The 16092-nt window shown below is 38.6% G+C and overlaps 1 protein-coding gene across 1 annotated transcript; it reads left to right on the top strand.

Moving 5' to 3' along the window:
* The first annotated feature begins 1333 nt into the window (after positions 1-1333).
* Positions 1334-15652, top strand: itfg2 (integrin alpha FG-GAP repeat containing 2). Its single transcript, XM_058408792.1, has 12 exons — positions 1334-1659; positions 3902-3997; positions 4101-4142; positions 4245-4419; positions 6553-6692; positions 7123-7271; positions 7885-7979; positions 9248-9301; positions 9776-9867; positions 9977-10094; positions 10675-10848; positions 15365-15652. The coding sequence occupies exons 1-12, from the start codon at positions 1564-1566 to the stop codon at positions 15427-15429; spliced, it is 1296 nt and encodes a 431-aa protein (XP_058264775.1). The 5' UTR covers positions 1334-1563; the 3' UTR covers positions 15430-15652.
* The last annotated feature ends 440 nt before the right edge of the window (positions 15653-16092 follow it).

The following is a 16092-nucleotide window of genomic DNA, read 5'->3' as shown; positions in this document are numbered from 1 at the left end:
ATACTGCCACCACCATGCTTCACCACGGGGATGGTGTTCTTTGGGTGATAAGTTGTCTTGTTTTTGCACCAAACATATCTTTTGGAATAAAGCCAAAAAGATTAGACACATTTTGACACCATCTGGTGAGGGGCTTGGATGTTCATGTGAAAAAGCTTCAATCTTGCCACCTTACTCTGTAGCTCAGACATGTGATTAGTCACATTTCAACATTCCTCATTATAAAAGATTGTACACTTTGTTATTGTACTTTTTTCCTTTTTTCTCCTGAAAACATTTTTTAACGCTATATCATTGTAAATCTGACTTTATTCATCTTTCATTTTTTTCTTTTTCTTTTCTTTTACATCACAAAAGCCTGCACTATTAACAGGGGTGTGTAGACATTTTTATATCCCCTGAACGATGTGTATATTCTGTACATAAGCCACATTTTTACTCAGTTGCATTAGACTATTATGCAGTCATTGACACATACACTATACTGACAAATGTTTTGGGACACCCCTCCAGATAATTGAATTAAAGCATTGTTTTTCAGGGCCTGGACTCGGCTTGAGTATGCTTCGGCTTACCAAGACATTTTGGAAAATTTCATATTCCGAACTTTGTGGGAACAGTTTGAGGATGGCCCCTTCCTGTTCCAGCATGAGGAGGAACTTGAATGGCCTGCACAGTCCTGACCTCGACCCAATACAACAAGTTTGTGATGAGTTAGAGCCAAGCCTTCTTGTTCAACATCAGTGCCTGACCTCACAGATGTGCTTCTTGAGGAATGGTCAGAAATTCCCATAAACACACTCCTAAACCTTGTGGAAAGCCTTCCAGAAGAGTTGAAGCTGTTATAGCTGCAAAGGTGTCAACTCCATATTACATTCATGTTCATGTAAAGGCAGATGTCCCAGTTTTGGCCGGGCCTGCAGTCTCCGCTCTAATTCATTGTCTTTATGGACCTTGCTTTGTGCACTGGTGTGCAGTCATGTTGGAACAGGAAGGGGTCATCCCCAAACTGTTCCCACAAAGTTGGGAGCATAAAATTGTCCAAAATGTCACTGGAACTAAGGAACCTAGCCCATCTGCTGAAAAACAACACCTGAATTCAATGATTTGGAGGGGTGTCCCAACGTTTGGAAATAGTGTATTTCCCATCACTCTTCAATCTCCATCAGGTTGTAATGTTAATTTTTTATTTATTTATTTGTCATTTAAATATGTACTATATGTCACATGATTTATCTATTATGTATTGCTTAAATATTATTTTCGCTATTATTATTTAGTACTGTATTTTTTTTTAAATAGAAGCTTTTATTTTGAAAAAAAAAAAGTCTTCCGCGTAGTTTTGGTCACGTGTTGTGTTTGTATTGGGAAGGAGCTGCAGCTTGCTAACAGAATGTTAATGATAAGTGGAAATGTATTTCTATAATATGAAGCAGTTTGAAGTGTAATATAGTATAAAATGTTCCACTTTACTCTTCCTTAGCTGGAAAGCTGTGTGTCAGTAATGCTATAGCTTTCCCTAAAACACACACACACACACAGCACATCTGTAAACAGTGTATAATGCGCTCCCTGAGTTTTGTTCAGCGTGTGTGTTTGGACTTCACCGGCTCGCTGTTTCCTCACGCGATCTGCCTCGGAGATGCCGATAACGACTCTGTAAGTTCATCCACCAGCTCTTTTCAGGGGAAAGTGTCTAGAACACGCTCAAAAAAGGCACCAGGTGACGTCATAGACTAATTTGCATCTTCATCGATGGGTCCAGATTATGGAAATATCCATAGTCCAATATCCATGTAGAAGGAAGATGAGGATTAGAATAGACTCATTTGTCAGAATAGAAAGTAGATCATAGATTATGATTTATTTCTTATAGAAAGAAGTTATTGTTGGTTACAGCACCACAAACTAACCTGTTACACATACACTATACTTCCAGGAAAAGAGTTTATAACAAGTGCAAAAGTGAGACAAACAATAGTGATCAGTGGGAGCAGTGATTGGTTATTGAGAACAATAGTGATTGGTGATTGGTCTTTAGAAACAGTAGTGATTGGTGATTGGTCTTTGGAAGCAGTAGTGATTGGTGATTAGTTATTGGGAACAATAGTGATTGGTCTTTGGGAACAATTATGATTAGTGATTGGTCTTTGGGAACAATTATGATTAGTGATTGGTCATTGAGAACAATAGTGATTGGTGATTGGTCTTTAGAAACATTAGTGATTGGTTAATAATGATTGGCAATTGGTCTTTAGAAATAGTAGTGATTGGTGATTGGTTATTAGGAACAATAGTGATTGGTTTATAGAATGATAGTGATTGGTCATTGGGAAAAATAGTGATTGGTGATTAGTTATTGGGAACAATAGTGATTGGTCATTGGGAACAATTGTGATTGGTCATTGGAAACAATAGTGATTGGTCACTGGGAACAATATTGATTAGTGATTGGTCATTGGAACAATTGTGACTGGGAACAATAGTAATTGGTGATTGGGCATTGGGGACAATTATGATTGGTCATTGGGAACAATTATGATTAGTGACTGGTCATTGGGAACAATTATGATTAGTGACTGGTCACTGGGAACAATTATGATTAGTGATTGGTCAATGAGAACAATTGTGATTAGTCACTGGGAACAATATTGATTAGTCATTGGTCATTGGGAACAATAGTAATTGGTGATTGGTCTTTGGGAACAATTATGATTAGTGATTGGTCTTTGGGAACAATTATGATTAGTGATTGGTCATTGAGAACAATAGTGATTGGTCACTGGGAACAATATTGATTAGTCATTGGTCATTGGGAACAATAGTAATTGGTGATTGGTCTTTGGGAACAATTATGATTAGTGATTGGTCTTTGGGAACAATTATGATTAGTGATTGGTCATTGAGAACAATAGTGATTGGTCACTGGGAACAATTGTGGTTGGTGATTAGTCATTTCTAGTAACATTTTTCTTTCCTTCTTACTTTTTTCATGTACTAAAGTCACTAAAGAGGTCTAAACAGTCACCAAATCTAACAACAGAGTCTGGAGATCAAAGGCAGTATTATTGGGTTTGAAGTAACAACTTCAGCAAGCGCTGTAGTTCATATTCAGTCTAATAACAGAGTCATTTGGGATTCGGCCAGTGGTACTTTCTCCAGCTGTCACACCTGTGGATGTACACTGGCCAGGCATAACATTATGACCACCTGCCTAATATTGTTTTGGTCCCCCTTTTGCTGCCAAAACAGCCCTGACCCATCATGCACTGTGTATTCTGACCCCTTTCTATCAGAACCAGCATTAAGTTCTTCATCAATTTGAACAACAGTAGCTCGTCTGTTGGTTCGGACCACACGGGCCAGCCTTCTCTCCCCACGTCATCAATGAGCCTTGGCCACCCATGACCCTGTTGCCGGTTCACCACTGTTCCTTCCTTGGACCAGTTTTGACAGATACTGACCACTGCAGACCGGGAACACCCCACAGGAGCTGCAGTTTTGGAGATGCTCTGATTCAGTCATCTAGCCATCACAATTTGGCCCTTCATCAAACTCGCACAAATCCTTACGCTTGCCCATTTTTCCTGCTTCTAATTTTTCCTGCTACTACATCAACTTTGAGGACAAAATGTTCACTTGCTACCTAATATATCCCACCCACTAACAGGTGCCATAATGAGGAGATAATCAGTGTTATCCGCTTCACCTGTCAGAGGTCATAATATTATGCCTGATCGGTGTATGTTAGACTGGTGCTCCATCCAGAGTTTAATGCTCTCAGTGTTCCCTGGATTGGGCTGGATTGGAAGCTGAATTGCTTACACAAGATGAATAAATGTTGTGCATATGGAGATATCTGTATAAATAAAAATACCTTATCACATATTTTCCTCTTTAGTTTAATGAACTTGTGGTCGGTGACACGAGTGGGAAGTTATACATCTATAAGAATGATGACTCCAAGCCCTGGATCACTAGATCATGTGTAGGAATGGTAAGTAGGATTATCAGTCCATTCACTCTCATTATTAATAATGAGTATAATATAATAATATAATCTACTGTCTTATTGGTGCACAACTGTGTTCTGTTGCTAGCTCACCTGTGTTGGAGTAGGAGACCTCTGTAACAAAGGCAAGGTAAGGCAACATGGAAAAATGGCTTTTTACCTTGACGTGAAACATTAATTGTTTAGTTGACATTTTACAGTCCTGGTTTTGACGCTGTGTTTTCTGTACCAGAACCTAGTGGTGGCTGTAGGTGCGGAAGGCTGGTTCCACCTGTTTGATATTGCCTCCGCTGCAGCCAAAGCCGAATCCTCCAACCAGCCCGAGTTGTTGTTTGGGGATGACCAGAAGCCGTGTTTTACTCAGCACATCCCAGCCAACACAAAAGTCATGCTCATCAGTGACATCGGTGAGTCGAACAGCAACAGCAGCGATTTTCATTTTGCAAAATATTTATCAAAGACTCACACCTCAGACTTTTATATCCATTTAATCTTTTGGTTCATGTTATGGAATGCCAGCTCCAGAATTATTGCCACTGTCACGAGGCAAGACAAAGGGAGGTGCAGACAAAAATGTCACAAAAATAGAACAAGTTAAATTATTAGAAAACTACTCAGTGAGGCCAGTGAAAACATCAGACAAAGAGTTTGTAGGCGACAATCAAGCAGAGTTCATGATGTTTTGCGATGTGAAAGATGCCCTGAGTAATAAGCACTATATGATTTTTAATAACAGAAACCCATTATTTACTACTTTATGCAACCTCATCTTAACCTCTGATTCTGGGTGAAGGTGGAGAACACAGAGTAAGAGCTCAGTAGTCAGCGTCTCCTCACCATCCACTGTCCTAGTCTTCAATGGGGTTGATGAATGGACAAGTTTGTTTCTCTGGTATGATTTCCTTTTTTGTGTAGATTTGGATAAATGTTTTGGAAACATCTTCCTCCAGGATCATCAAACTACAAAACAGTAGATTAGAGGCCACCACTCACAATCTCCTGGTACTCTCCTGATACTTTATAGAGCAGGATGTCCAGCTAAAGCATGCTTGAATGTCGACACTGGCAGCCTGGAGATACATGAGATTACTGTGGACGTTTAGGACTTACCACAAACAAGTCTCCATCAGTGAACAGTTGATTACTTCAACAAGACAGACTTCATATTAACACTAGAATGAACACATTTAGGAATTTAGAGAAGGGAGCTGATATATAATTGCCCTCTCAGGTGTCACCCAGATGAGGTTGAGGTTTCTTTTTGAGGTTGGTTCCTTTTAAGGTTTCTTCCTTATGTCGTCAGAGAGTTTTTCCTCATCACCACCATCACCTCTGGCTTGCTTATTATTAAATCAATACATTAATAATATATATGTTTTAGTAAAGCTACTTCCTGACATTGTCCATTATTAAAAGCACTATATAAATAAAACTAAATTAACTGTAAGTAAATAATATGATGTAAAAGCCAGAAATTGTCACACAGTCTGCACTTTTGGCTTCTATGCTTTCCACATTGAAATATATATTTACACATATACACATTGTGTATATATATATATATATACACTATTATATAGATCCCACTATTATTAGACACCTTATTACCCAATGAACTGAAAACGTATTATTTAAAATCTTACAAGCAGAAGTTATAGACTCCAGACCCGAGAACTTCTACAGATTGAACCCATTGAACACACGACCTCACTGAACAGAAGCTTTAGGATGGCAGCTGGCTGTGTCTGACAGCAGCAACACTCACTCAGGCTCTGTGCTAATCAGCTGTCTCGCACATTTCCTAATCTCCTCAATCACTCTCTGTTCTGCTTCACTGTGCATGAGCACTTTTATTAAAGCATACAGCCTCATACTCTCCATATTTGGCCAGCTTGAATGGTGCTGCTTCTGTCTTGGTCGTCTCCAAACACCAGTCTGTTTTAGACAGCTGAAGAATTTCACAGTCTAACATAATGACGACCCAAAACACTAATTCAAGTCAACAAAGCATCAGCTTGAAGTCAACAAAGCAACAGGAGAAGAAGATCAATAATTTGGGGGTATTGCAGCCAGAGCTCTTATCTAAACCCTATCATAAAGCTGTGAGATGACTGTGTACAGGTGATCCACTCACAACTTAATCGATCGGGAGCAAGGAAGAGTGAATAAAATTGCCTAATTAATTAATAGTACTTAATTATTAATTAATTGTACACCAAGACACACAGTGCTGTAAACGGTGTTACGTGGTGGTACACTTATCAAGCCATCATTCATTTTTTTCCTGTTTCTTGTTTTTCTTTTTCATTTGAATTTTCTTGGTTGCTATATCACATTAAAGGTGGGGAAAAATCTGACTTGAATTATTTGTTCTATATTTCTAAATCTTGCAGTTTTGTCAGGGGTGTAGGTTTTTTTTATTTTCACTGTAAACGTTTCCAAATTGTTGAGTTGTAAAATGTCATCTGGTTTCTTTGTAATGTGAGATGGATAGATTGTTTAGATTGAATAGTTTGTCTGTGTGTGTGTGTGTGTGTTAGACGGTGATGGACGCAGCGAGCTGGTCGTGGGCTACACCGACCGTGTGGTGCGAGCTTTCCGATGGGAGGAGCCATCTGATGCCACAGATCTGTCTGCTGGTCAGCTAATTCTGTTGAAGAAGTGGCTTTTGGAGGGACAGGTACATAAATCACACAGTTCAGTAGTGTTTAATGGCCTGGCAGTGGTGCAGTGTTGGCTCAACGGTTAAGTCTCTGGGATACTGGATCAGTCGTTCAGGGTTCAACCCCAGTTGAAAGTTGCCACTGTGTTTTTACCAGAATTAAGCGCAAGATAGCTGTAGAAAAAAAACAACCTAAACACAAGGGATGTGATAAATGTAAATATAAAAGTTCTAATAAAAGGTGTAATATAACATTGATTCATGGCTTGTTTTATCCCTTCACTCGTATGCAGTTTGATGTTCTAGTCCTGCTCTGAAAGTAGAATGTATATAATAACTACTATAATTCTCCTTATTATATAAAAATATAATAAGAATAGAACCTGGTCTGGTGCCGCACTCGCTGTGCTGTGCTCACAGTGACAGTTTCTACCTATTTTCCCTCCAGGTGGACAGTTTATCAGTGAACCCGGCACCAGACGGCAGGCCTGAGCTCATGGTCTCTCAGCCGGGCTGTGGTTACGCTATCCTGCTCTGTTCCTGGACACAAGATGGCAGTGCAGCGACAGGAGAGAGTCGTGTGGTAGCATCTGCAGGGTGAGTGCTCCTCATCTCTCTGTGGATGAGAGTTATCCTAATATATTAATAACATTAGTACTATTCATATTTTTTCATGACACTAATTCCCTGAAGATCCTCAGCGATTTCTTAGCCTCATCTGAGGGTCCGGGAACCTTCAGCTTTATTATTTCACAGAATTTTGGAGACTCTTTCATTTGAATGCAGGATCACAGATTTGCTCTTAGCCGTGTCTCCTTAATGATCAGGGCGAAATGTCGTCCTTATTATAATTGCAGAATTTTGGATCAGAGCTGCTTAAAGAGTCATGTGCTGCATACAGCTTACCTCAATAAGTGGGAATTAAAAGCTAAATGACTAAATGATGATCAGATGATGTTACGCTATTCAGTACTTTGGAGTTTCCATGGTTTCCAGGGTTTCTATCATTCAGCACTGAGGCCAGTTTATTTATTTAGAAGAAGTAATGAATTCAGTACCAGGTGCAGACAGCAATAAAATGGGCAGTAGGATTTGTATGAATGGATGCCATTGAGATCTGCTTTGGTTGTTCTAGTTGGTACATGACATGATGTTCAAAAGAAACAAGAAAAGAGATCAGATGTGCATGTTTTTGTTACTCCCGCTACAGAGAAGGACCCTCCAGAGACGTTGTTCTTCATCTGACCACTGGCCGTATTCATAACAAGAACGTGTCAACCCATTTGATAGGCAGCATCAGTAGGGGTACTGCATGAACACACACACTTTCTCTCTCTCTCTCTGATACATATATTTATACATTTATAAGCAAACCTCCAAAAAATGCTGATTGATCAGCCAATCACGTTGCAGCAACAAAATACATTTAGTCTTGCAAGATCGAGTCAATTCAGTTGAATTTAATATAAAACATCAGAATGTGGAATAAAATGTGATCTCTGTGACTTTGACAATGGTTTGAAACCTTTGGGGATTTTCACACACAGCAGTCTGAACAGGACTCACCAAAACTGGAGCTTAGAAAAACACCAGATGACGTTTTTCTCAATCTTTCCTAAGCAGCTGTTGGTTTGAGTGAGCCTGTCCCCCACTGTAAGACTCAGATTCCTGCTTTTGGCTGACACGAGTGGAACCTGATGTGGTCTTTTCCTCTTGTAGTTTATCCGCCTCGAGGTTAGACATATGGAGATGCTTTTCTGCTCACCACATTTGTAGCAAATGTTCATCAACAAGATGCACAACTGATGTTCACTGGATGTTTTTTTGCTTTTGTCGCGTGTAAAATTTTTTCAAACACTTTCTTCGAAAATCCCAGGAGATCAATAGTTCAAGAATGTCAACTGTTTATTGTCCCATCAACAGGAAACAGGCACTTACACAGCTTTTGAGCTTTTGAGCCTATTTAAACAGGACGTGATGAAGACATTCATTACAAGAAGGAATAAAAAAATGTGTGTAATGTAAATATTATGCAAAGGCTTGGGTACCTCTCAAGATCAGAGGGTGTTTTACAGTGTCAGGAGAAGAGATAGTGTAGTGGATAAGAGTCACTTACAAACCGGATGAGAACATTAACCGAAGCTCTGGACCTGTATCTGCAATTAACTCATTTAACAGTTGTTGTTCTTTCGGCTGCTCCCTGTTGGAGTTGCCACAGCGGATCATTTGGTCCGCACATTTCAATTTGGCACAGGTTTTACGCCGGATGCCCTTCCTGATGCAACCCTCCCATTTTATCCGGGCTTGGGACCGGCACTGAGAGTTAACTCTTCAGTGGCTGGGTAAGCGCCCTGCCCGGGTATCCAAACCGGGCCGCGGCAATGAGAGTGTGGGATCCTGCCGCTGGACCACCAGGATGTGGTCCACTTTCGGCCTCATTAACTCACTTAACAATATAACAAATAAATAGCTTACATTTAACACAGGATGCAATTCATGATTATTACAACTGTATTCGGAAGTTTTCTGTTTTTGTTTTCAGAAGAAAACCTGTCCATTTTTTTTTTGTTTAGGATCGAAGGACGACGACTCGAAAGGAGGCTTATTTGCTCTCTGCACTTTAGATGGTAAGCAGCATGAGCTATGGAGACAACCCGCATTTGACAAACCTCCATGTTGAATTCCATGTTCTTTGAATTATCTCCTGAATCTAGCCTTAAAAAATTACGACGCACAAAAACACATTAAATACAGATGTTATATGCTCAGATGTTATAACAGCATTTCCTGACCATTTGGTGCCGACTAAAAATCTAGACTGATTTAAATGGCTGGCTTATTTGTAGCCTAAAGTGTGTGTTTGTGTGTTTTTTTAATCAAACTGAAAATATTAAACTAGGCATGCCTGAATTTACGGCTGAGGATGACTGACTTCATCCTGAAAATCCTGATCCTGAGTGTCACCATATCAGTGGAAACACTAGAACAGATGCACAGCCGACATCTGGTGTAAATCTGTATATACAGTGTATATATATATGAGTCAGGTGATTTCATTATTCATTTTCCCCAGTGATATAGTGTTTGTTTTATTGGTGCAGGAACTCTGAAGCTCATGGACAGCTCTGAGCAGCTCTTGTGGTCAGTGCAGGTGGATCACCAGCTCTTCGCACTGCAGAAACTGGATGTTACGGTAAGTAGGTTAAGCGCCGAGTGTGATACTACACACCTAATACACAGTAGTTGTTTTTTTAACTGACTGAGCTGCACTGTGTGATGCGTGTATACGGTTGTGTATTCAGGGTGATGGCAGAGAGGAGGTGGTGGCGTGTGCCTGGGACGGCCAGACTTACATCATCGACCACAATCGTATGGTCGTTCGGTTTCAGTTTGACGAGAACGTCAACGCTTTTTGCGCCGGTAATGCTGTTATTCATCTTAACCTGTTGGAATGGAGCATGATAGCAAGCTGTAAATGCGATCACATGACTCACCACTAGTTGTCAGTACAGGAGCTTTAGAAAACTCTCAACGCCAACTTTCTTTCCTCGCTGCTCCTCTAAGCCTTTCTGTCATCCAGAGTACTTTGTTAGTCAAGGATGAATGCATCTTGCAGTGAGGTTACATAATTATTATTTTTTATATAAAGCACATCAAATGACACACACATAAAGGCAGATTCATTTATACACAAATACACTGCATTTATGCTGTAGATTTCTATAGAGCTGTTTTAAAGTTTATAACTATTCATTTGGCATTCATTTAATTTGAATACAATCCCAGACAAAATTCACAGCGTGCATAAATATGTCATAAATAAAGTGCCAGTGCATGTGTAAGAATATGTGCAGTGGAGAAGTTGGTTATACAAAATCAGTCTCTAATGTTCGTATAGTCCACATAGTTTCCTGTCATCTGTGTTGATATCTACATACAGACACATGTTAATAATGTACATCAGCACTGTCACACATCATGTGATTCTTTACTGTTGCAGGACTGTACGCGTGCAAACAGGGCAGGAACATCCCCTGTCTGGTGTACGTGAGCTTCAGTCAGAAGATCTATGTGTACTGGAGGGTTGAGCTGGAGTGTATGGAACCCACCAGCCTCAGGAGGGTGCTGGAGCAGAGGCCAGAATACACAGATCTGCTGCACAAGCTGGGAGTGGGTGAGAAGTGTGTGTGTGTGTGTGTGTGTGTGTGAACAAATGGCAAATGGTCAAACCACATGTCCCATGTTCATTTTCGTAAATAATTATCTCCCTGATGAACCATAAACCAATCTGTTTACTAAGTAAGGAGCTCAGGGACATGAGCAAGAAACATACACTGTTAAAGGCAAAGATTGTCCTATTCCTCATGTTCTTGAAACCTACTCATTTCTTTCATTTCCTGAAGTGAAGCCCCCTTGTAGAAATAATGTCTCTCCAAAACGTGCTAAAAGGATGAACTTTTCCTGAGCACTCATGTTTTCTTTGCACAACTGACCGAGGCATAACAAGCTCTTAATGGAGGTTCAGAATTTCATTATTAATAATGATTACATTTTGGAGCCTGCTGGGTCACTTCTTCATGATTTTCTTAGCTTGATTATAGCTTGATAAATGAAAGGAGAAACAAAAAAAAGAAAAGAAAAAATGTTGTGTATTTTTTTTCATTCATTGTTTTTGTGCTAATAGAACGAGGAAAGGTGACTAAAATGTCAGCAGCTCATTCTGCACCAAGGGGAAATCAGACATGTCATATCTAGCTAGTGCATTTATTCCTAATTAATAAAAATATTTTAATATTATATTCTATGTACTGCTGTCATATATTAGACACAGTGTCTTAAACAGTAATAACAAGTGCCTCCATACTGAGTCTTTTAGAAAGATCTGGTGATAACTATTGGACTGCACTTCCTAAATCTTCAATGACTCCCATCCATTTTCTGTAGCACTTGTACTACACAGGGTCACTGGAAACTTACGACCTATATACCAGGGTCTCGGGGCACAAAACAGGGCAGGCACACACACACACCTATTCACATACTACACAATTTAGAGATGGCAGTTAGCCATGTCTTTGGACTGGGAGAGGGACCCGAGTGCCCAGAGGAAACCCCTAAAGTGCGAGGAGAATTGCAAACTACACACACACACCGAGGCCAGAGATGGGAATCAAACCCCCAACCCTCCCCCAACTTACCATTATCAGTCGTATTATATTTATCATTCAGTCCTTCTTGTTCCTGGTCTATTTGATTGGTCATTTTAAGACAAAAGTCTCTAGATAAAATGGACTTGGACCTAAAGGGCAGTGGTAACTCAAGTGGTTAAGGTTCTGGGTCTCTGACCAGAAGATCGGGGTTCAAGCCCCAGCATTGCCAAGCTGCCACCGTTGGGCCCTTAAGCAAGGCCCCCAACCCACCCTGCTCCGGGGCGCTACATCATGGCTGACCCTGCACTCTGGCCCCAACCCTCAAGGATGAGATATACAGAGAAAGAATTTCACTGTACAGTAATGTATATGTGACAAATAAAGATAACTTACTTAAGCAGGGGTCAGACTCATTTTAGGTGACAGGTCACGTTACAAGTGGTCTACATTAAAAAAAATCTGTATAGTGTTGTCTTACAGGTGTTTATTCCAGTATTTGCAGAAACACATTAACTAACTGCAGTTCAACCAAAAATGTGGTTTGGCAATCTACATAAACTGTATATAAACATACACACACATATACTTACATATACACACTTATGTACACATACACACATATACTATCACTTATACACTTACGTACACATACACACATATACACATGTACTATCACATACACACTTGCGTACACATACACACACATACTATCACATACACACTTACGTACACATAGACACATATTTACACACACATATACTATCACATACACACCTACATACACACATATTTACACACACATATACTATCACATACACACGTACATACACACGTACATACACATACACACACATACTTTCACATACACAATTGCGTACACATACACACATATTTACACACACATACTATCACATACATACACATACACACACATACTTTCACATACACACTTACGTACACATACACACATATTTACACACACATATACTATCACATACACACTTACATACACACATATACACATGTACTATCACATACACACTTGCGTACACATACACACATACTATCATATACACACTTACGTACACATACACACATATACTATCACTTATACACTTACGTACACATACACACACATACTATCATATACACACTTACGTACACATACACACATATACTATCACTTATACACTTACGTACACATACACACATATACTATCATATACACACTTACGTACACATACACACATATACTATCACTTATACACTTACGTACACATACACACACATACTATCACATACACACTTGCGTACACATACACACATTTACACACACATACTATCACATACACACGTACATACACACGTACATACACATACACACACATACTTTCACATACACACATATTTACACACACATACTATCACATACACACATACATACACATACACACACATATACTTTCACATACACACTTATGTACACATACACACATATTTACACACACATACTATCACATACACACGTACATACACACGTACATACACACACATACTTTCACATACACACATATTTACACACACATACTATCATATACACACGTACATACACATACACACACATACTTTCACATACACACATATTTACACACACATACTATCATATACACACGTACATACACATACACACACATACTTTCACATACACACATATTTACACACACATACTATCACATACACACATACATACACATACACACACATATACTTTCACATACACACTTATGTACACATACACACATATTTACACACACATATACTATCACATACACACATATACACATGTACTATCACATACACACTTGCATACACATACACACATATTTACACACACATATACTATCACATACACACATACACACATACACATTTACACACACATATACTATCACATACACACTTACATACACATACACACATACTATCACATACACATTTACACACACATATACTTTCACATACACACTTACGTACACACACACACACACACATATTTACACACACATACTTTCACATACACACACACACATTTACACACACATACTTTCACATACACACTTACGTACACATACACACACACACAAATACTATCACACACACTTACGTACACACACACACATATTTACACACACATATACTATCACATACACACTTACATACACACATATACACACATACTATCACATACACATTTACACACACATATACTTTCACATACACACTTACGTACACACACACACACACACACATATTTACACACACATACTTTCACATACACACACACACACATTTACACACACATACTTTCACATACACACTTACGTACACATACACACACACACACAAATACTATCACACACGCTTACGTACACACACACACATATTTACACACACATATACTTTCACATACACACTTATGTACACACACACATTTACACACACATACTTTCACATACACACTTACATACACATACACACACACATATTTACACACACAAATACTATCACATACACACTTACGTACACATACACACACACATATTTACACACACAAATACTATCACATACACACTTACGTACACACACACATTTACACACACACATACACACACCTACTATCACATACACACTTGCGTACACATACACACATATACTGACACATACAACCTTTGTAATATTACAACATGGATCTGAAATGATCTCATTTGAACTCATTTGGGATTATATGACTGAATCTACATGTTTATTAGTATTTTACCAAAAAAAACCCCACACACCTGTTCTTGTCTAAATCTTCACCCTCATTATGAAACCCCTAAATTGGTTCTTTGGACAAGCATGAAATATTCTGAAAACATTTTGAAAACATTTCAATTAGCATATTTTGTTAGTAGATAAGGTTATGAGTTTATTGCGCTGTTCAAACTCTGACTGGAAAAACAGACAATATGTGTATTTTTTTTATCTTTAAATTCAATTATGGTCCACAAGATGATTATAATACAGAACATGGATTGTAGAGTCGTCTGGTGAGACGGATTAGACCTTTATCAGCTTCTGTGCCCTGAATGTTTGGAATAAATTCAAATAAATACATTAATTAATACAAAAAAATAAATTTATAAAAGTAAATTAATAAAAATGTATTTCAAAAAGAAAAAAGGAAGAGGTTTATGACTAAAATAAATGAGCCCAATAATTCAGTAGTTGGGTTTTGTTCAGGAAGAAAATCTGCAGGATTTGATTTCTGCAGTTAAAGGCATCACTGACTGCAAAACATTCAACTCCGCCTTTAAGTTATTTTTTTTTTTTACACGTAAGACAAATATGGGAAACATGCACATCTTTAAGATTTTTAAAAAATCAACACCTTCATTCTCTTAACAACAAATGGGCATCATTAAATAAAACTAGTGTAATATATTTCGTGTACACATGTATGTGTGTGTTTGTGTAACGTGTGTTTGTGTTCTGTTTCAGACCCAAGTGACGCAGAAGCTGTTCAAAAGCTCCTAGGGGACGTACTGTACGGAGATTCAGAATGAGGAGAGAGAAAAGATAAAGAGAAAGAAAAGATGACACTGAATGGTCTTCTGTAAATGTTTCATTGATCTATGAATAAATGTCTTCAGAATCCTGCTGTTCTCTTCATGGTCACTTGTTAAGTGCTGTGTCTCATTTCATTTAGATCAAAAGATATTCCATAATGACAGCGAGGTTTTTTTCTTCGTTCGTGTTTTAACTGAAATAAAAGCAAGTTGTTTACAAAAAAGGTCAGAAATGTGAACCAGTCTGTCTCCTTTCTCGAGAAAGCCTTCACCTTGTTCAGAACGTCAGCTGGAGAACGAAAAAATACCCATTCACTTGCACCTTTAATATTCGAACTGAACAGTGTTTATTAGGATTTTGGTCCTAAAGAAGAGTGTGCTGAAAATAATAAATACAGCATTTTATTCTGATTTGATCCTCACTTTTCAGACTAGTTCTTCTTTAACATTTCCCTTGTAACCAGTGCCCTTTTTTCTCCATCAGATATTTTCACAACTCTTATGAGAAATCGTGCCACACATCTGTTCCTTATCTACTGCCGGTCATTTAATCCGTCTCTGTGCCCAGTAATGGACCAGATGAATTTAGATGAAGCTCGCTTTAGTATGAGGCTGTTTTTTATGTTTAAAGTATTTTAAGTTTTCCATGACAAAAAATAG

This window comes from Hemibagrus wyckioides, linkage group LG14 (assembly GCF_019097595.1).
Source record: "Hemibagrus wyckioides isolate EC202008001 linkage group LG14, SWU_Hwy_1.0, whole genome shotgun sequence".
Classification (NCBI taxonomy): Eukaryota; Metazoa; Chordata; class Actinopteri; order Siluriformes; family Bagridae; genus Hemibagrus; species Hemibagrus wyckioides.
Note: the sequence above shows the minus strand (reverse complement) of the source record. Positions and strands in the feature narration are given on the sequence as shown.